Source organism: Nothobranchius furzeri, chromosome 10 (genome assembly GCF_043380555.1).
Source record: "Nothobranchius furzeri strain GRZ-AD chromosome 10, NfurGRZ-RIMD1, whole genome shotgun sequence".
NCBI lineage: Eukaryota > Metazoa > Chordata > Actinopteri > Cyprinodontiformes > Nothobranchiidae > Nothobranchius > Nothobranchius furzeri.
The window spans coordinates 45210435-45232610 of record NC_091750.1 but is presented as its reverse complement, the minus strand read 5'-3'; the positions used below and the strand labels follow the sequence as shown (position 1 = coordinate 45232610).

Below are 22176 nucleotides of genomic sequence, written 5' to 3'. Positions count from 1 at the left end.
TGTTTAGCCACGCTCCATTGTAGACTCAGCCAGTCTACCATTGGCCTGATCAGTTTTAGGTCTGCCCAATCACAGCGATCTACATTTGTAGAGAGATGTTGGGTGGGCTTAGCAGCAGAGCCGTGATGGAGAAAAACTACAAAGATGGCGTCGGCTGTGGAAGAGCACTCATTTTAAACAACTTTGGCATCAATATTAGACTGTTCAGACTCTGGCTTTTCTTTGAGACATGAGATTTATTGATAAAATGATGGATTTGTTTCTTCTTCTTCTTCTTCTTCTTCTTCTTCTTCTTCTTCTTCTTCTTCTTCTTCTTCTTCTTCTTCTTCTTCTTCTTCTTCTTCTTCTTCTTCTTCTTCTTCCTCCTCTTCTTCTTCTTCTTCTTCTTCTTCTTCTTCTTCTTCTTCTTCTTCTTCTTCTTCCTCTTCTTCTTCTCCTTCCTCTTCCTCTTCTTCTTCTTCTTCTTCTTCTTCTTTGGTGTATGGCGAACGGCCCCATTGCCCTTATTTCCATAGTGATGAATATGCCACGTTGTTCATTGTCCAATAGCATGCAGAGGCAGTTTTAAAGACAACTGTATATCCCACCCCACGGCTGAGCTCTGTCTATGGGTCGTGGCCAGACTATATATTCTCATATACAGGATGGCATGCCAAGCTAGAAGGTAGCTTGATTTTGGAGATTCACATGATAATGGCCTTGAGAAATCTCCTAACTCTAATCCCATCATCTCTTCTGTTTAGACCAGTTAGCTGGTTTATACCCTTCAGTTTAAAGTGACAATGTGTAGTTTTTACCATTAATTTCTGGAAACATCCATTGAAATGTTGTCATAAATTACTTAAAAGATGTCCAGTTTTTGAAAAATAATGTCAGTTTCATAACATATAATCATAAAAATGTGTTCCAACATTCATGGAGCGGGTCTAAGTCTCTGGACGACGCCATGTTGGATGCCATGCTTCCTTCTACGGAAGTCTGTGAGGACAAAATGCATTTATGTTTATTTATTTGGCAGACCCTTTTATCCAAAGCGACTTACAATTTATAACCTATAGGGCATGTTGTGATCTGTGGGGGAAACCGGAGTACCCGGAGGAAACCCACGCATGCATGGGGAGAACACGCAACTCCACACAGAAAGGCCGCAGCAGAGTTTCAAACCTGCAACCTTCGTGCTGCAAGGCAACAGTGCTAACCACTGCGCCACCATGCAGCCCATTTACTGATTTATAACAAAATTGTCACCATTAAAAACATTGTTGCTTTACACGTTTACCTCTTCACTCATTGCCAGTGATGAAAGGGTCTCTGATGTTCTTGTTATTTTGCTGGAGGTTGCACTCCCTGGGATTTTTGACCCTAATGGCCATCCGTTGGTAAGGTTTTATTTGAACACAAAAATGATGCTTGCTTGTAGTGATTTAGGTACGTGCTGCTCCCATCACCAGGGAAAATACACACTGCCACTTTAAGGAAATTCTGCATAATCTTCTAATCACTGAGTTCACATTAAAAGTTGTTTTTTTAACAACTTCCATTTTCTAAATGACAGAGAAGTTTCCAAATGATTCATGAAAGCAACCATCTGGCAGGTCAGATCCACCCCTCACCTGTCATGTGTGATTTCACCAAAACCAAGATAGCAACAGCTAAATGTGAGACTCAGTGATTCGAAACACATCTCCACTCTCAACGTCGCTCTTCCATTTTCAGATCATGGATCTGGTGCTTTTCATTTCAGACGTTTAGTTCACTTTGACTTATTCATCTAATTTACTCCTGTAATAATAGAGATCTTTTTTATCCATTCTTTAACAGGTTAACTACATGAAATGTCAAAAAGATATTTAACTAAACATGTTTTTTGGTTTGATGTCTTGTTTTAAGGTTCATTTACAAAAAAGCGTCAGAAAATAAAATTGGTTTTAAGAAAAATCAAACAATAATCAGATTAAAACAGTAAGCGGGACCTCATATGATGAAAGATAATGTCTGATCCAACAAATGATTTTGAACATTCAGATAATGAGTTGGATTACCACATTATACGCTCATTAATCCGTTTAATGAAACATGCCAGTTTATTTGAGTTCTGAGATGACTCAGCATCCTTGTGAATGCGTTGGTGTCATAATGACTGGAGTATTTATTGATGACTCATTTTCAACCTTTATCTTAAATTGATGCCCCTTCGCCCGCTGCCATCTCACCGCCACGTCTCTTGTTTATTAGGTGGTCTACAGGAATAATGAGTTCAGGCTGGAGCTGTCGCGGCTGGCTGAGCAGCGAGACCCCAGGATCAGTATCCATGGTGACCTGATATTCAGCTGCGAAAGCATGGAGGCTCTGGAGCCGATCACCTTTGACGTGCCGCCTGCCTACCTGACGTTGCCCAGGTGGAACACCAAGAAGACAGGCGCCATTTCTTTTGACTTCCGCACCACAGAGCCCAACGGCGTGCTGCTCTTCAGCCATGGCAACCTGCAAGGTACGCTGCCCGACAGGAAGCCCCGCGCTGACTTCTTTGCCATGGAGCTGCTGGACGGGTTTATCTACCTGGTCATGGACATGGGCTCCGGCAGCATCAAGATTAAAGCCAGCAACGAGAGGCTGGACAATGGCGAGTGGTGCCACGTAGACTTCCAGAGAAAGGGGCGCAACGGTGAGATCATGTTATGGCTTTTGTGAAGCCTTCTGTCTGCTCTTGTGTTTCTCCAGTTAAAGGGCTCCAAGCTGTGAAAGTGCCATAAGCCAGCATGGGTACGATGACATCCACGCATTCTTGCTGCTTTTAATTCACTGCAGTAAAAATAAACATGTTGAGTTTTAATTACAATCGTATTATTTAATCTAAAAGTGGCATTTGGAGATCTGTTAACCTATTTCACAAGTGGCCAATTATAACAGTCTCCCAGCCCCAATGAGGCTGGTAAATGTCTACCATATTTGTTCTATGCAAATGTCGGTGGCAGAATCCAAATGAAACACGCTGTTCCTGCTGCTTTGTCCCGCTTCTCTTGGCTAATGTTGTCATTTATAGGTCCTAACTTTTTTTAGAGCAAGTTTTTGTTTTTGCTTTTGTTCCAAATGTTAACTCACAGGATTTTAGTGGAACAGCATATTAATGTGAACACAAGCAAATAGGTATTAGTGCAACACACACACACACACACACACACACACACACACACACACACACACACACACACACACACACCTGTTTCTCTGCAGCAAAGACCTTGAGATGCTGATGTCTGCCCCACAGGCTTTATCTCTGTCAACAGCCAGAGCACCCCCTTCACTGCAAACGAAGGCAGTGAGATCCTTGACCTAGACGGAGACATGTATCTGGGAGGTCTACCAGAAGATCGCCAAGCCCTCATCCTCCCCCCGGAGGTGTGGACGGCTTCCCTGGGCCTCGGCTTTGTGGGCTGTGTGAGAGACCTGTTTATTGACGGGCAGAGCCGGAACCTTTGGAGACTGGCAGAGATCCAAAGCGCCACAGGTGTCAGCAGTTTGTGCACCAGGGAGACTCACACCAGGTGCACCCGGGACACATGCGCCAACGCGGGGCACTGCAGAGAGGGCTGGAACCGGCACATCTGTGACTGCAGCAGCAGCGGCTACGTCGGTCCCAGCTGTGAGAAGGGTAAGAGTCTCTGCCAGCGAGGGCAGCGGGCTTTCAAACGCTGCAGAGAAGCTTTTAACACACTTTGGGTGGTATTTTATTTATTAGGTGAGGTGTTAAAAGTGACTTTTCAGATAAAAATAATGTAGGTACAGGGAAAATTCATCATCTGACTTAATACTCACAGGCTCCAAACAATAATGATTCTATTTGCGAGTGGAGAAGGATCATGCTTTATTTTCTCATATGCATTTAAATGAGATCCAGACTCTTACCTCAAAATAATATTTTACTTCTCCAAAGCAGCCTAGAGGAATTGACAGCACTGTTTTTTTTCTCCATGTAAACCCTTTAATGCATGAATTATGACATCTTCAACAGTGGGTTTTTTTTTTTTACAATTTTTTTCATTCATCTTTAGGTGTGAATGAAACCAATTTCAACAAACATTTTTTGTAACTTTTAATCATTTACAAATAATTTATTACATGTACACCTCAGTGGACAGCGTGCGTTCTGAACATGAAATATGTTGGCTTGGCTTACTGAAGTCCAAATGGAGGGGCTCAAATGCAATAAAGTCTTCAACAGCTGTGCTTAAATAGCAAAAAAATAAAATAAATAACAATTCTGAGTCCTGTCCTATGCATCAAAGGGTTAAACCACTCTAAAGTAAATTACAGTGTTTTCCTACAGCAGAGTGACTCATTAATGAATCGTCAGTATTGTGAGGTTGCCAGCTCTATGCGTGTTTCATTAAAGATGCAGTGATGCTTCAGCAGAGTCATTTGGCCCAAATCACTTAGCATTTTCCATGCAGATGTTTTTTTTCACACGGAGGCCAAATTACGCAGATCCACTGGCCGCTAATAGTGTGACGGATGCATTAAAATCCCTCTTGAATTGCAGCGAGATGGGAATAAATCCTTTTGAAATGTAATTGCTGCTGCAGTCCCGCCACCGTCCTTGTGTGCTCCGGGCTTTTTCTGCCATCTGGTGCGACGGATGAAAACTGCAATCAAAAAGGATGATTTTTCTGCACCAAAGCTCACCTCAAAGGAGAATACAGGCTTTTGTTGATTAATATTATTTATTGCTTCTGATTTAATGTGCTTTGTGATGATTGTCGCTAAAACCCCACAGAGGCCACAGCAGTGAGCTACGATGGCAGCATGTATCTGAAGGTGATGCTGCCGGCGACGCTGCACACGGAGGCCGAGGACGTGTCCCTGCGCTTCATGTCCCAGAGGGCCTTTGGTTTGCTGGTGGCCACCACGTCTCAGCAGTCAGCCGACACCCTGCGCGTGGAGCTGGACGGCGGCCGGGTCAAACTAACCGTGAACCTGGGTAAAGCTGCAACAGCAAACACGGGCAGATGATTCCAGTTAGGAAGTGGGCAGATTTATCAATGCACCTGTTTCATCAGAGGCTCTCCCATAACCACCTCCATGCACAATCACTACGGCTGCCTAAAAAGATCAGCGCACACCCCTGTTTGCTGCAATTTTATGATTTGATTGCATCAGATTTGTTTGGTGTTTCTTGAACACCAGGCAGCTTTTGGCTGCAGATTGCTCCACATTTTCCAAGACATACATATTAAATAAATTAATATAATCCAGAAATAATGAATACATTAAAATAAAGGTATAGTCTTTTCTAAACAGAGCAAGAAGTCTCACAAAGGCATTCTTCTCTTTACCAAAGGTGTCCGCCCTTGGTATTTTCCTCCATAATTTCTATTATAGAAATAATTCGACAGCCAGTCAGTCACTTATGATGTGTAGACATATTTCTGAGCGGAGCTCTTTGTTACAATTCACACCCCGGCCTCACTCAGGCTCATTTTACACCAAGATGTAAATCATCCCTCTGTACCTGTAAGCTAGCTGTCTGCTTCACACAAGACTTCCTGTCTCCTAATCTGTAATAGCCCAGCTAACCCCCAGCTAGAGCTGTTATGGCAGGAAAATGATTTCCTCTTTGTGTCCTCCGCTGATTCTATTTAAAGCAACAGGTCAGATTCTGAAATGGGCTTTGTGGAAAAGTTGTAAAGCGTGAATACATTACCTGTTGTGGAGAGCCCGTTTGAAGGGCCTGAGTTGGACGAAAAACAGAATAGATGAGCAGACAGCTAGTTAGAGCAGCGAGTTAGGTTGATGCTATCTACAACAAGACTCATCTGAAAAATATCATAGGAGATGTTTTGTAAATATATGTATGTGGTTATTTGCAGAGGGTAGTTGTAGCACTTCCTGTGCAGCCTGAGACACTTTCTGCAGGAAAAGCTCAAGAATCTCTGACCACAAGGAGGCGCTGCTAATAGTAGCTCTGTTGAGATGGTAGTCCAAGGGGGAGGGGTCTGCAGATCAGCATCTGATGCACGTGGGCTGTTCCTCAGAGTCACAGGGAGCTGGTGGCTATCTCCAGTTCTCATGGGTGAGACGTGAGAGACATCCTGCCCATCACAGAGACACACAGAGCAGCTTAGACACCCACACCCACCTCGAGACCTTTCCAGTCAACCTTACGTACGCTGGTCATTGGAGTTCTCGGAGAAAACCCACACATCCTTGTAGAGAACACGTTATAGCACCACTCAGTAGCTGGGATTCAAACCTTCAGCCTTCTCTCTGCAAGGCTGCAGAACTATGCGGTGCAGTGTTTTCTTAAATGTGTTTTTCTCACCAAAACTCTGTTTGTGAGCAAACTGGACGTGCAGATTGAGAAAATAAATCATTTTTTCTACTTTACCTGGAGAGGTGCAGATGGGCCCAGAACGGGCCCTCAACAGGATTCCTTAAACACTCCTATAAGATCTCAGTACTGCAGGTGACGGGACCAAACTAAACACTACAGATAATTAAAGGAACAATATGTGAGAATTATTCTGTGAAATAATCTCAAAACTGTCTAATGTCTCAATCTCGCTGGAGGGCAGGTTACATTGAACCAGATTTGATTCTCAGTCGGCTGGGGGGCGTTGTCTGTTTTTCTCCTTGTAAAAGAGCCAAAGAGGGATGTAGTTTTTGTTTACAATCGGTGAGCCGGTGGGATCGAGTCTGCACTGGCATTTGTAACTCAGCACTGGCTGGCAACGAGAGCCTGGTCTGCCAGACTATTCTACACAGAGGACGAGTCTGGATACTCGGAGGCGGAGAGCATCATGAGGGGCGGGACTAGCCAGCTCAAAAATAACCAACCTCATAAAAGGCGGAAATACCGACTGTATCGCACGGCGCTGTAGTTTTGTAGCTGTAGTCAAAGATGGCGTCTGGCGACGGCGTAAATGCCCTTTTAGTGGTTTTAAAAACGTGTCCAAGTCATTTAGAACATAGGAAAGAGCCGCAGCGAACTATGCTTCAGACGCCATCTTTGTTGTTTATAAGAACCTGAGCATTGTGGTGTGTGACGTACGCTGCTCAGCGCTGATTGGCTCAGTTAGAATTCTCAGGGGGTGGGGCTATTTGATTGGGAGAGTTACCAGGCCCTTTGCTTCCCAGGGCCTGTTTTGTAAAGATCTTTGCGTCATTCTAAAGATTTCATCGTTAAATAATCACTATAATGCATTTTAGAATTGTGCAAAACAACTTCTCTTATGCTTTATATTATGTTTTAGCCTTTTATGGTTGAAATTCAATTCAATTCAAGTTTATTTATATAGCGCCAAATCACGACAAGAGTCGTCTCAAGGCACTTCACATAATAAACATTCCAATTCAGGTCAGTTCATTAAGCCAATCAAAAATAATGTTTCCTATATAAGGAACCCAGCAAATTGCATCAAGTCACTGACTAGTGTCAGTGACTATACAGCAATCCTCTTACTAAGCAAGCATGCAGCGACAGTGGAGAGGAAAACTCCCTTTTAACAGGAAGAAACCTCCAGAGAATCCTGGCTCAGTATAAGCAGCCATCCTCCACGACTCACTGGGGATCGAGAAGACAGAGCAGGCAGACAAAGACACAGACACACACACACTCATTAGAACATCTCTTAAGTCCGGAGTCTTTCTTTCTTGGCATTAGCGGCTCCGGTAGACCTACATGCATACATCTGTAGCCAGCGGTAGTGACCGTGTCATTAGAAGAGAATGAAAAACAACAAACACCGATGCTTGGCAGTAACCAGTTTGATGTAGCTCACATGATTTGTGTTGATACTAAACTCTGAGTTTACATAAAGGCTTCATGAATAAACAGAATACACACCACCCTTTATAAAACAAAACAGTGGTTTTAATCTGTTGCTCTTGTTTTAAAGTGACAGTCACATAGCATGAAGGCAGGAAAGGCGGCTTTGACATTGGACAAGTCTCATTGTGTTTCCATGGTAACGTGGTCCTATTAGGTGCCAGAGATCAGAGCTCCCAAGCAAAAGTACTTTGACGTAAACTGGAGACGCTGTAATCCCTCAGATGTGTATGTTTAGAGGGAAGTGTTGGTGTTTGTGAAGCTTTTATTTCTGAGAAAAGTGAGTTTATTCCACCACATAAATATTAGTATTTAATAATATTATTCATGTATGAATTATAAATTAAAAGAGAAAACGCAACGCAACAAACCGAGGGGTGTGGCGCCTTTTTAAACCACCGTGTGAGTGCCCGTTTATTCTATCTTTTCTTCCTTTACCTCCGTCTCTTTCTCTCCTCTCTCAGTTCATCCTGGGGTCGGGTCCCACCTGACCGTCTCTGCTCTTTCAGCCCTTCAATGGCTTGTCTGCAGTTCAAGGAGAGGGCAGTCAGAGACCTGATCCGTCACCACGCTGAAATATCACCACTTAAACGCCTCACACTGTACACGGCTCCATTGTAGTCTCATCGCCTCACATTTACTGGCCTGTCCAGTTTAGGGTCACTTCACTGAACAGGGAGCGCCAGTTGTGGAGCCACACACACACACACACACACACACACACACACACACACACACACACACACACACACACACACACACACACACACACACACACACACACACACACACACACACACACACACACTGGTCTCTGGCTGTCTGTTTCCACTGCTCTGTGATGGTTGACGGCTTGAGAGCACTCCTCCGCCACGTGACTTACACCATTGTCTTCATGTGCAGTCCTCTTTGCACTGGTGCTCACATGCACAGCAGAATATAACTCAGTTCTGCAATTCGAGGCATTAAGTAAAAAACTTCTCATGAATTTGTAAGACAATTAAGTATTTTAGACGTAAAACATCTCTGGCAAAGCTGTTGTCGTGCTTTAGCCATTTCTGGAGGTGTAAGTTTAACCGTGGCTGCAGGTTTGTGGAAACCACCGTTTTCCTTCTGCGTTTCACTCAAGAGATACATATTGCCTCTAAGCCGGCAGAAGAAGGCCTAAAAGCAATTTTCTCTTTGAGCTGAAGAGGTTTGAACTTTAAAAAAGGTGCATCAGTCCTACAGTGCAGCAACACAAAAACAAGTCTGGATTTGAGCATCGGTGCTTCGGATCACATGTGAGATGATTCAAAGCAAGAATCTACTGAATAAAGACATTCTTAAATCATTGAGATCAACAGACTTAAGAAGATGCAGGTCATTTGGTGCTGGTTCTGCACAGTTTGACCTGTTTTTAGTTAGATCTGATCCTGTACGTGGTGACTGCTGAATATCATGAGACGCTCAGAAGCAGCTCCTCTCTGGTTTTGCTTTCTGCTTCAAACGACTTTCCTCACAGCAGTGGATGTTTGCTGAATTACCTCAAAGCACATGTCAGTAAATATATCAGTCACCGAATCTGAAAAATATCAAATCCTGCTGAAGCTGAGCGTGAGCCGGCATGGCGGAGCCGGCATCAGTGGGAAACACGGCGACGCTGGTGCACCTTTTACTTTTATGGTTGATAAACTTGTGATTGATCCTGACTTTGCCTCCAGCGGAGCCCGGACACACACACACACAGCGAGCTGTGTCCTTCTGCAGGGTGGGAAGCGGTGGTTTAGACTCTCGAGGCCGTCCCCGGATGGTGGGCTCTGAAAAGCACTGAACTGTCTGCAGAATATACCTTGAAGGATGTGAAATATTCTCCTCTTTTTGTGCTGTTTTGTTTTCTTTTAATCTCACCATCTCACTCTCTCTCTCACCAGATTGTATCAGGATAGACTGTAATCTCAGTAAGTGTCTCCTATAATTATCTACTGTACCATTATTTAGAACATTCACTGTGGTGTGATCGATGTGCTTTTCTCTAAACCTAAACCTGATTTATTCATTTGTTGAACTCCTCTTTTCTCCATGTTTGCGGTTTTCTGTCTCTGATGTGATTATGAACAGAACATTCAACGTAACTAGAGGCTTTTGCCTAAAAAACACCAAACAAAACTATCAAAACAGGTTTTTCTTCCTCTTTCAGCGCCATATTAACCTAATCAAACAGATTTAAATGTAACACACCAGTGTGCTGCGGTTCTGTCGTTTAGTCTGTAATTTATTTACCAATTAACTGTTGATAAATGAGTTTAAATCAGGTTCATTCAGCAGCTGTTTTTCTTCAGAGACAGTTACTCAGTTAAATGAAATAGTAATTATGGCAGGTACAGAGCAGAATTAACCTTAAATGTCATTTAATGGTGTAATCAGGAGGTTAGCAAAGAGAATGTGTGAATAAACGAGGAAATGGGTTTAAAACAGATTTAAATTATTCTAGCCGACTTCAATATGTGTGTTGATATAATTAGTATCTGAATGTAAACATCAACCACATGTTTATCACACCTTTCTAACTAATCTGTTTAATAACATCATTTAGATTAAATCTTGACCACAAGTCTAAAGCAACAAATTGGACAAACATACATTTAAACAGAAACCTGCAGACATGATATATAGGATTTTGTTTATAGGTTCTTCTAAGACAAACAATACCCTAGACAACAGGAACAAGTGAACGGTGGTTTCAGATAATTTTTCTTATAAGAGACAGGTAATCTAGATTTGGTTCAAATTACAAACAGATATTTCATTACACGACGACCTCTAAAGGTTAACTGATAATCTGCTGGGAGCCTGTTTCCATCTCTTTTATATAAATATTCTAAAAGGTAAGTAGAGTGTGCACATGTGTGTGTGTGTGAGTGGGTGTGTTAAGCTTTTTCTATATTTTTTGCAGACAAAGAAATTCTACAGCTGTATTTTTAGAGCAAAAACTGGTTTAAAAGGTGGATGTTTTGCTCATCTCCACCACCAGATGGCAGTGCGCCGACATGCACTTTTATGTGAACACGAAACGTGCAAAAACAAGGTGGTGTCTTGATGCAGTGCAACGACTGAATATAACACCAGTGTTTTTTTGCAAAGGGTCTAACACTGCAGTTGTGGTTTTGCACATCGTATCTCGTTAGAATATTTTGATCAACCCCTTTTCAAACATTATTACATGATTAACAATCTAATGATATCAAGTGGGATATCAGAGGAGACTGATAGGAAATGCTGCACAGGGTAAAGAGGCGATCACACAACGTCGTTCCTGATTAGATCGCATGTAAAAGCACAACAATGTACTTTAGAAAGTGAGATGTCGCGTGTTGCAGAATCACAGCAAAACGCTTTGCTAACTCGGTGAGAGCCGAGTCTCGGCTCACTCTGGAGGCTGACCTGAATCGCTGCACCGGGCCTTTGAAGTTGTCTTTGTTTGAATGCATTAATCAAATTCGATTTTAAGTGAGGATCAGACTGGACAAAACACACTCCTCGCATGTGCAGCTTACACCAGAGCCTCTGCTAGCCGAGCTTGTGAAGTAAAGGCACTTTGAAAAGGAGCCAAATTTCAAAGGCTTTTACAATCACATGTCTGGGAGAATAAATATCATATTCCTACGTTTTCTAACCCCCTGCTGCTGCATCAGATGGATCATTATTCCTGAATAGAGCTGTGGATTTATCACGTCTTTCACTTAAACATAAGAAATAATCATAGTTTATTATTTAAAATAATCCTATGGGTTTGAGATTAGCTCAGTTAAAGAAAATGTTTTTTTTTTATTCTGACCATCATTCTGACATCAGAATAGAAACAACCAGACGAGTCAGATCACATATAAAGGGAAAGTCGTTCATTTGGCCAACATTTCTCATCAGCTGTTTCTGAACACGTCACACTTTCATCCTGTAGTTTTTGTTAAATGCGTAATCACAGCTCTAACCATAGCCATGTTGAGGAACTATGAAGCATGTGTGTGCAGAATTATCAGTCACAAGTTTAAAATTTGGTCTGCTATGTTGAAATTGAAAGAAAAGATATGTTGTTTTAGGATTTCTCTCATGTTTTTCCTTGTTTGGTTATAAAATGTCTGCCTTAAATTACATGTAACCCCTTTGGTGTGGGAAGCACTCCACTAACTAACTAGCTGTTGATCTGTCGTCCATACGTCTGGTTTCATGTCAGTAAACATTCCTGCTTCTCCTCTGGATTCAACTCCTGCATGTAATTTGTTTTTCAATATCCAAGTAAATCCATCAAATGCAGAGGCAGCCGGATTGGACTTTATCGACCTACCTGGTGCACACGGCCAATTTTCAGCAGGTGGACGACGGTGCGATGCTGTAGAAACACTTAATATGCATCCCCGGACAAGATCTCCAGGCACGGTTTTTATTTCCCTGGGGATGAAACAGTGTAGTGTTGGGAAGCCAGCTGATGTTTTTCATTTATTGCCCTCTATGTGTCCCTTGTATTCTCCTGCACCCTGAGCTCAATTAGACAGACAAACCCCTAAAGGCGAAGTCAGCTTAGGCATGGCCAATTAGTTTCCCAAGCGATGTCAGAACTCCTTTGAACTGCCATGTCGCCCTGTTGCATATGCGCTGATCTGGGTTGACGGCGCTGCAGTGGCAAGCCGCTGCACTGTGACCTATTTTTAAGCCAGTAAAAACTGCAGGGGATAGTGGAGACATTTCTAAAACTTTAATAGCCTATATGTGTCGGAGCGAGGCGTCTGTTACCCGACACCGTTCTTCAATAGGCACCACTCAGACCGCTCTGAACACATGAGCTGGTAAAGCTTTTGTTAAGGTAATATAGGTGTGCAGGATGAAGGTACAATTAAATAATCAAATGTCTATTTTGATGGCACAACACTGGGTTTATGTTTACATGTACCAGCCAGTAGAGGGCACTATTGCGGGTTGCCAAACAGTCTGCTCGGCACAGCGAGGCTGGCACTGTGGAAAATGGCCGACTCTCCCAAGTCAAGCAGCTACTTCTGAGTCCAGAAGATGTTGTGACCTTTCTCAGAAGAGGAGCGACCATAAAAGATCTAAAACCAGAGTGAGTTTAGGTGAAGTCTAGAGCAGATGGAACCAAATAAAACAGTTCACATCGGTAGCGAACCTGGAATCCCAACGGCTGGAAACCTTGTCCTATTGTTGCAACTGCAACCTCCACACTCTAGATGTTGCTTTGGTGTTCGTGTTCCATATTCAACCTTTAATGCTTCTCCCTCCTACTGGTTGAAAGTGCAGTTACAACTATCATAAACAGCCCTGCAGCAGCCTGCTGTAGCTAGCACTAGCAATGAGCTAACGCGAGTCAGTTCATACTAAAGCAAGCCATGAAGTTAAATGGTCCACACTATTGGACAAAAAATATTATTACTTACAAGTTCAGTAGCAACAAAGCCAGGTCACCATCACTCTGTGATTTTGTGGCCTCCTTTACTCTCTCAAACTAGTGTAAGCCGTTCTGGTTTTAGCTTCACCTCCAAAGACATTACTGTTTTACTTTTACTTCCAGACTCCATCATGATGCCAACTAAAAGCTAAATTCTTCTTGTTCTTTTTATTGACGGTCAGTGAACTGAAAAAGCTAACTGCTATATTAGCTGCCAAAACAGTAAACAGCTATTGCTGTAAAGCCAGTAGAGTCCTCCCACTAGTGTACCTAACTGAACCACAAAACTGCTAAGGGCAGTTTCTGGTCAGCAGAGGGACACAGCAACACATTCTCACTCCCAGCGCGTCAAAAACAAACGCTTGGTCAGCCACCCTCCGCATCAGACCTCTGACGCCAAATGTGCCCTTTTTCGTCACTTATGTATGAAAAGAGGTTGTTCCCTTTTCTGACTGCAGATCCCAATGCAGCGTAAAACTGACGCGATGGGATGTCCGCAGCCAGGGCACCAAACAAGCTCATTGTACCTCACCCTAACCTTATCCTCTTGTTATTTAACCTTCCCCTCACCCTCATCCTAACCTTAACCATCTTGCTAGCTAACACGTTAGTGATGTGTCGGTCGTTCTAAAAGCCGGCTCCATGAAGTGAACGGCGGGATCCGCCTCGTCATTGGTCAGGTTTGGACCGAGGCAACACGAGGGGGAGGTTTCAAATACCATGGTGGAGGTTAAAAGCAGAGGGTATTTGTAACCTCCCCCTTGCCAGATGGTATGTTCTAGCATTCCCCTTGGGCAGCAAATACGAAAATTCACAGTCAGAATGCATGGGAAACAAAGACTTGATCACAATGAGAGTAATGTTTCAGGTAGGTTAAGGTTAGGATGAGGGAGAGGGGAAGGTTATAAATAGTAAAACGTTAAGGTTTAGGTGTGGTTGAATGAGCTGGTTTGGTGCCGCGTCAGCGGACATCCCATCGCATCAGTTTAACGCTGCATTGGGACCTGCAGTCAGAAAAGGGAAAAAACCCTTTTTGCACATACTGTAAGTGACGAAAAAGGGCACTCTTGGCGTCAGGGGTCTGACGCGGAGGGTGGCTTTCCAAGCGTTTGTTTTTGACGCGCTGGGAGTGAGAATGTGTTGGACACAGAGTGCTGGCCAGTGGGAAGTTGCTGAAGTTTACAGCCCAATAATCACTGACTATTGCTTCAATAATCTTATTTTTGAAATAGCATAAAGTTTAAAATACCCTTTAGTGTTGCTTTAACACTAGACGTTTGCAGCTTTTTGGCCTTTCTACTACTTTTTAAGTACTAAGACAATTACTTGCGGTTGAGTGTCTGAGGATGAATGCGTGAGTAAATATATTCACCCTGTGAGTGTTTCTGAAGTTGAGCTTGTGAGGACAGATGCCTCGCTCATGAGACCTGATTGTCACTTGACGCCTTCCTTCTCTCAGGCAAGGGACCGGAGATACTTCTTGTAGGCGAGAAGCTGAATGACAACGAGTGGCACACAGTGAAGGTGACACGGCGTGGGAAGAACTTGCAGTTGTCTGTAGACAATGTGACAGTGGAAGGTAGGGCGGCGAGAAAGAGCAGATGCGGGTTTTGATGCATGTGAGTGGGTTTAAGAGGAATGGTTTCCTCCACAGGCCACATGTCAGGCGCCCACACCCGCCTAGAGTTCAACAACATTGAGACAGGGATCATGACAGAGCGGCGCTTCATTTCAGTGATGCCTTCCAACTTCATCGGCCATCTGCAGGCACTGTCCTTCAACGGGATGCTCTATCTGGACCAGTGCAAGAATGGAGACATCTCCTACTGCGAGCTAAATGCTCGCTTTGGCATGAGGCACATCGTTGCCAACCCTGTAACCTTTCTGACTCAAGCCAGCTATCTGGCCTTCTCCACCTTGCAGGCCTATGCTTCCATGCACCTGTTCTTTCAGTTTAAGACAACCAACACTGATGGCCTGGTCCTTTACAACTCTGGAGATGGAAGTGACTTTATTGTGGTGGAGCTGGTCAAAGGGTAAGAATGCAGTTCATCTTACAGCCTAGGAAACAATTAGATAGACCCTAACTCACAGTTACAACAATGGGGGACTGGTGTCACACACTAATATTTGAGATTTCAAAAAAATATCTGCTAAAAGTTTGACTGCACTGATTCTATTTTTTTATTAAACATACTAATTTACACCAGAAAGCTGAATTTGTGGTTCCCTTTCACCCAGTTTCTCTGGAAGTGCGACATAATTTATAGATTTACCTCAAATTGCTCCAGAGTGCAGAGCGCACACAGTAAGGTTCACAAAAGGGACTATTTCCTCCTCTGGACTGAATGGAAATGCTATTTTAACTTGTCATATCTTCTGCCTAAAATACTTCAGAGGTGCAGAAATTTTAATGTGTGACTACCAGACTGTTCTGTTGCTCAGAGTTTCGAACATTTTAGGCACAACTTAAAGTTTTTGCTCACTTGAAGCTCAGTTTCTATCAACAATTGTTCCTGTGTCTCACATGTTCCTAGTTATGCTAATGAGCCTCTGGCAGCAGCTTTAACGTTTCTGTTGAATGTAGTTGTGATACAGTTACTGTTTTTATACTAATTCATTTATTAAAAGTACGTTTCATATAAATTCTGAATAATATAACAGAAAAGTTATTGTTTGTTGAATTTCAGGAGGTGTTACATCCACTAGCACGGTTCACAAATTCGTCATGATGAGTGGATCCACAATAGAGTTTTGGTTAAACTTGGCTAAATTCCCCCTATTGTGTGATTAATTCATTTTTAGCTGTCTTGTACAAACACCAGGGGTCTCATTTATCAAACATTGTGTCGAATCCTTACTAAAACCGTACTTAAGCTCAGCAAACAAGATATACTTACTTACGCCAAGCAGGTTTGTGATCTATCAAACATGGAGTGCGCACAGCTGCACGCAATCTCCGCTTCATAAATCAGAGACTAACGAGAAAGGTTCTCAGCTGCTTTTTAGTCACATCCCGCCCTGACTACACCCACTTACTGCCATAAATAGTCAATGCATTGTGCCTCGTGGATCTCATGCATAAACATAAGTCGGCTGTTGCAGCGCTCTGCCAATGACATGGCGACCGTAGATCAAGTCAGATCAAGGAAGCGCTATTTCACAGAAGCAGAAACTGAGGTACTACCTGTGGGTGAGGTGGAGAAATGAAAGGAAGTACTTTTGCTAAACAAATAAGAGAAAATCCACGGAGTGGCACAGCGTTGCTGAAGCCGTCAATGTTGTGAATTCTTCTGAGAGATCTGTGGCGGATATAAAAGAATGGTCCATAGGGGATTCGATCCCCAGACTCCCAGGTGAAAGTCACGTGCGCCAACCAGTCAGCCAAACAGAGATCTTCCCTGTCCAAGTAGCCAGGGTGCATGATAAATCAGGTCACAGTGACAGGACACACACACTGTCACAGAGGCATGACATTCTGTCTCAATCTGTCCCCCTGCTGATATTCTGCATTCCATATTCTGCGCTTCAGGCTGTGTGTGTGTGTGCGTGCGCGTGTGTGAGTGTATGCGCGCATGTGTGTGTGCTTGCACGTGTGTGCGTGTGGGGGGTCTTGTTCTGTGTGAAAACGAAGCAGTACAAGTGATAATGCTGCAGGATTTCATAATGTTATCCTTCTCAGCAGCAGCACTGCAGGTGCTCTCCATGTCCAACATGTGCGTAAGCCAGGTCCTTAGTCAACTTAAAGTTGCGCACATTTTTCCGCTAAGATTTCTTTCATAAATCCCAAAATTTGCGTGGAAAGTAGCTTACGCAGTTTTCCGACCCCGTTTTGTGTGTAAGCAAGCTTGATAAATGAGGCCCCTGGCGTCTATAGAGTGATTTGTCTAAATGGGACAACCAGAAAGAGGAAACAGAAGTTCAAAAACCACAGTTGTACACATATGCAAGCATTTTGGGCAACAGCAAGTAAAATGTGTTCGGAATAATTTATTCATGGTAGATAGGTTTATGTTACAGAGAGAGAATCAGAGCCAACATTGTATCTTCCCACTGTCACACCAGACACAGACTTTCTCCCAGTAGCAATTAGTCAGCAGGAGGCCTTGTTCATGGAGTCAGCAGCAGACTACACAGACATTCAAATGGTTCTGTCTTGAGTTTCTGGATGCTCAGAGTTACGTGTGAAGTGTAGCAGCTTTTTCATTGACGGTGGGTTGTTTTTTTATTACAGAATTTTATTTGGGCTGGGCAAGTTCTATAAAGTGAAAGTTAGACAGCCTTGAATTCACATTGTTTGGTTGAAAGTCAAAAGGGACTGTGCTCATTAGTGATTTAGGGCTCCTGCTGTGGGATTATCATGTGACAGACTGTTAAAACTGCAGAGTACAGGGGTTTGGATGAGCTTACCGAAGACTTTAGAAACTTGTGATGACATCATAATGCCTGTTTATGAATGCGATGTGGTCTGAAGGATGATGATGAGACGTGTCCTTCTGTAGGTACATTCACTATGTCTTTGACTTGGGAAATGGACCTTCACTGATGAAGGGAAACTCTGACAAGCCCCTCAACGACAACCAGTGGCACAATGTGGTGATCTCCCGTGACAGTAACAATGTGCACATACTCAAGATTGACTCCCGCACCGTCACCCAGCATACCAATGGAGCGCGCAACCTGGATCTGAAAGGTAAGCTGTACACATGTGACACTCCTGGATCGTCAGTGACATCATCTGCTTTGCCCAGATAAGAGTTAAAAGTTTTGTATGTGTGTGTATCGGTCATCCACAGTTTTACTTTGCATTTAAATGCTTCTCTGTTCAACCCTTGAACCTTGCAGGAGAATTGTACATCGGGGGTGTTGGGAAGAGCATGTACAGCAGCCTGCCCAGGTTAATCGCCTCCCGGGAAGGATACAAGGGCTGCCTGGCATCTGTGGACTTGAACGGAAGACTTCCTGACCTACTGGCAGATGCTCTCCACAAGGTGGGGGATGTGGAGGGTGGTTGTGGAGGTAAGGTCAAAAATTAAAGAAACACCTGTTAATTTTTTTCTGTAACCTGGTTTCATTATATTACAAGCATAGTGATGAAACCAGGGAAACCGGTGGCTGTGCACTCCAAGCTCATTACATCCCATTTGCTATGGTACTAAAAACACTCCCTGCTGTGATTGGCCAGAGAATACATTCGGTGGATTTACTCAGATTTTGCTGGCTCACATCTAAATAACATGATATTATTCTGCTGTCAGCCTACTTTAGTTGAGTCCTATGGAGAAAACTCTCAGCAGTCTGAAGAGTTGTGTAAAGGTTTCATAAGGCCAGATCATCTCTCCAGGGAGCGTTACACAAACAAAGAAAAGCTGCACTGTTTTCTACTTTGTATACTTTTAAATCTCCTTGAAGGGATATATTTTTCCAGTGGCATGGCTGCTGCATAAGAAAACACAGCATCAAGGTGAAGAAACAGGTCATAGAGATGCATTGATTATGGTTCTGAGGGACGATATTGAACATGACTCATTTTAAAGAACCATGATTTACAGACATTTTTATCAGTTTCCAACAGGGAGCCTAAGCCACGCCCATCTACTTCCCGTCCATGGTGGGAGTCTATGAGCCGATATTTTATTTTCTGATCCTGTTTGATATTTACCATGGATTTCACATATCTGTGAACTTTAAAGGCACATTTTGATGCCAAGAAAGTGCTTATTTTAGAAAGGTGATAAAAGTTATTTTAAAACTGCTCGTCTCACCAAACTGATGTCATGGAACCAGACACGGAGAAGAGGAGAGGAAAAATGGTTTTGATTTTAGCGAGGTTTGAATTCTTCTCTCAAGACGACAGAGGGAACATTAAACATGGAGGAAGTGACTATAAATCTGGCCATGTGGAAAGTAGTAGCTGTGCTGGGGAGAAGAGATTCTGCAGTGACGACTTCTCAGTTGCAGCCATTTTAATTACGAAATTTTACAAGCCCATAAATTTCAAATTACTTCACGTGACAGACATGGCCGAAAGTCATATCGTTATTTGTCATTTAAATTGAAGTACAACACATGTGTGATTCAGGGTGTAAAGCACAGCGGGCCAAAGAATAGCGTTTATGGCCCCGTTCGCTTACATTCAGACTAATGGCTCTTACACACTAGTATTGGCTCCACTGCACCTGCCCCAGCGCAGCCACGTAGGTTCCACACTTTCTCGGGAATCTGACGTGACTGAGCACATGGGCGTTCTGTGGTCTGTGATGTCATGAGCACATCTCCGAGCACGTATGCGGGGCAAAGGAACAGAAGTCTGCTGTGTCTCCATTATTAATCAAAAGTGGCATGAGCAGTCGCTTTTGGAGACTTTGACTCTGATATAGCATCCTGCTTTGCTGTGTGTGTGTGTGTGTGTGTGTGTGTGTGTGTGTGTGTGTGTGTGTGTGTGTGTGTGTGTGTGTGTGTGTGTGTGTGTGTGTGTGTGTGTGTGTGTAGGGGGGCAGAAAAAATGGCTTCAGTCAGAGGCTTGTTAATTCTGCAGCATCCAGGATGATAATTGATCGTGCATGCGGGAAGCCACCGCGGGCTCATTTATCCACCAACCAGAGGGTACCCCTAATGGTAGACGTGCTTTTGAACTGGCCAATCAGTCAACAGTGGCCCTGTTCGGCTCCAGGCAGACCACGCGCAGAAAAATTCAAGGCTACCTAAATGAGAACACTCCAAACCCGGTCCAGGCAGAGTGAAGCTGATGCAAGTGTGTAAGGGCCTCAAGGGATGGAATATACTTGCTTTTAATTACGCATACACTTGTTTATCATGGCTGCCTCGCGTAATTTGTGTCTGTTTGAAGCGTCGTTTGTGTGCATCCTCTGAAATTAACGCAACACATTTGCAAGCTGCAATATGTGAGTAACCAGTAGGGGGAGTTGACAAAACAAGATAAACATACTCACCATTGTTACCCCTTCTCTGGTTTAGAGGCTTGTATACTACACTATCTGCAATACCGCTGTTGTCTTTTTTTTCGGATGGGATCCCAAAATTAACCAGTTACTGATCTCTTCTACTGATGCCCTGTTTGTTTTGGTTGTACCCTACAAACCCGGCTCTCTCTCCGGTCTGAGATCTCTACTGTGCCCCCTAGTGGAACACTAAAGTGTGCTGTGTAGCATCAAGTAGGTGAACAAGACATAGCCTTTTGCATTCGTCAACCATCGACATAAATATACTGGACATCTCCTTTCCATAGGCTCCAATATCACGTTTTTGAGGCCAAATGGGAGGTGGCCACCACCACTATTTTGACCGTGTCACAGGTTCTGTCAAGCCCAGACAATTCCACAAAAGGGAAGGGAGGAGGAGCTGAGGGTGGGGCTGTAAGGTTGGGATCAACTGACGACACCCGGTCGAACTAGATACAAGCTAACCTGAAGCTAACCCTGGCTAACCCAAAGCTAATGCAGAGGTGGGAGCTAAGCAAACGGAGGTAGCAACCTAGCTACAACCGGAGTTAACTGTGCACAACACCAGAGCTTCTGAGTCAGAGATACACCGGGCTGACCGCTGGGTAAAACTGGGTGGAACACAGAGGTCTACGAGAGCTCCACAAGCCGGCAGCCGCACAGCAGACAAGCGCCGCTGTGATCTGAGATGCGCAGAGCTGCCGCTGGGGAGAACCGGGTGGAAAGGTTTCCATCCCAGAGCTCCACAAGCCATCAGCCCGCGCAGCATACAGAAGCCGCGATCAGACAGAGATGCGCCAGGCTGCGGGAAGGGGAGAACCGGGTGGAAAACATCGGTCTCCTGAGAGCTCCACAAGCTGATAGTCGGAACCCAGCTTCACCAACATGTTATATTTCAACCCATTTTCTAAAGTGCAGCATTATGTTAAATGCACTGGGTTTTACCCTATTACATTTAAATTTCATGGTTAAACAGTACATGTTAAAATCTAAGCTCAGCTCGGCAGTGACCTAAAATACATTAATATAATTTTACTTACCGAAAAAAATGAAGTGGAGACTCCTTGGACGCTCTATTAGTGCAATTAATGCCACAGCAAGTCATTTTGTCCAACAATTGCACAAAAAATATCCAAAAAAGAATACACAAACACAGAGACTCAAAATCCCAGAACAGTTTCCAAGCCAGACCAAGGCTCTACTGAGGCCTTTCCACGGAGCTAGCTCTGAGGTCACGTTCAATAGGAAGGGAAAGAAGATCCGGTAGCTTATATAATCGCTGTATATAGTTGAAGTAAATCTTTAAATTTTAGTATTTTTGAATATATAAATAACGGATTAGTGTGTTCTCTAAATCTAACATTGTGAACGACTCTCAGGGCTCTTTTCTGCATGATGTACAAGGGTACAATAGATGTTTTATAAGTGTTATTCCATACCTCTACACAGTAAATAAGATGGGGATAAATCAATGAATAATAAAGGACATGGAGTGATTTATAATCCAAGTACTGTCGCGCTTTATTCGTAATGTAGATGCTTCTCGCAACCTTATTATATACATGTTTAATTTGTGGTTTCCAACTTAATTTATTATCTATTAGTATTCCAAGGAACTTATGTTCTGTTACTTGCTCAATTTCACATCCATCTATTTGCAGCTTAACCTCAGTTTTATTAGCCATACCAAACAGCATACATTTTGTTTTTGCTATATTTAATGTAAGCTTCTTTTCAATAAACCACTCTTTAATGATGCACATTTCAATTTAGACCATCCTTTCTAAGCCGCTAATATTATCTCCTGCACAGAAAATAGTGGTATCATCGGCAAAAAAAAAAAAAAAAAAATGTCAGTGTATTTGTTACATTTCTCAAATCATTAATATATAATAAAAATAATTTTGGACCCAACACAGACCCCTGTGGTACTCCACAAACAATGTCCAACC

At 43.2% G+C, this 22176-nt stretch overlaps 1 protein-coding gene across 5 annotated transcripts in view; it reads left to right on the top strand.

Moving 5' to 3' along the window:
- Nucleotides 1-22176, top strand: part of nrxn2a (neurexin 2a) — a 143027-nt gene that overhangs the window by 39836 nt on the left and 81015 nt on the right. For 3 of the 5 annotated variants that reach the window (XM_015960739.3, XM_015960741.3, XM_015960737.3), the window contains 8 exons: nucleotides 2236-2665; nucleotides 3269-3652; nucleotides 4775-4978; nucleotides 9739-9765; nucleotides 14722-14841; nucleotides 14917-15298; nucleotides 17765-17955; nucleotides 18108-18281. In XM_015960739.3, the coding sequence (XP_015816225.1) occupies nucleotides 2236-2665; nucleotides 3269-3652; nucleotides 4775-4978; nucleotides 9739-9765; nucleotides 14722-14841; nucleotides 14917-15298; nucleotides 17765-17955; nucleotides 18108-18281 (1912 nt within the window). The remainder of the gene's footprint in view (nucleotides 1-2235; nucleotides 2666-3268; nucleotides 3653-4774; nucleotides 4979-9738; nucleotides 9766-14721; nucleotides 14842-14916; nucleotides 15299-17764; nucleotides 17956-18107; nucleotides 18282-22176) is intronic. The other 2 variants (XM_015960742.3, XM_015960738.3) reach the window with 1 other exon arrangement.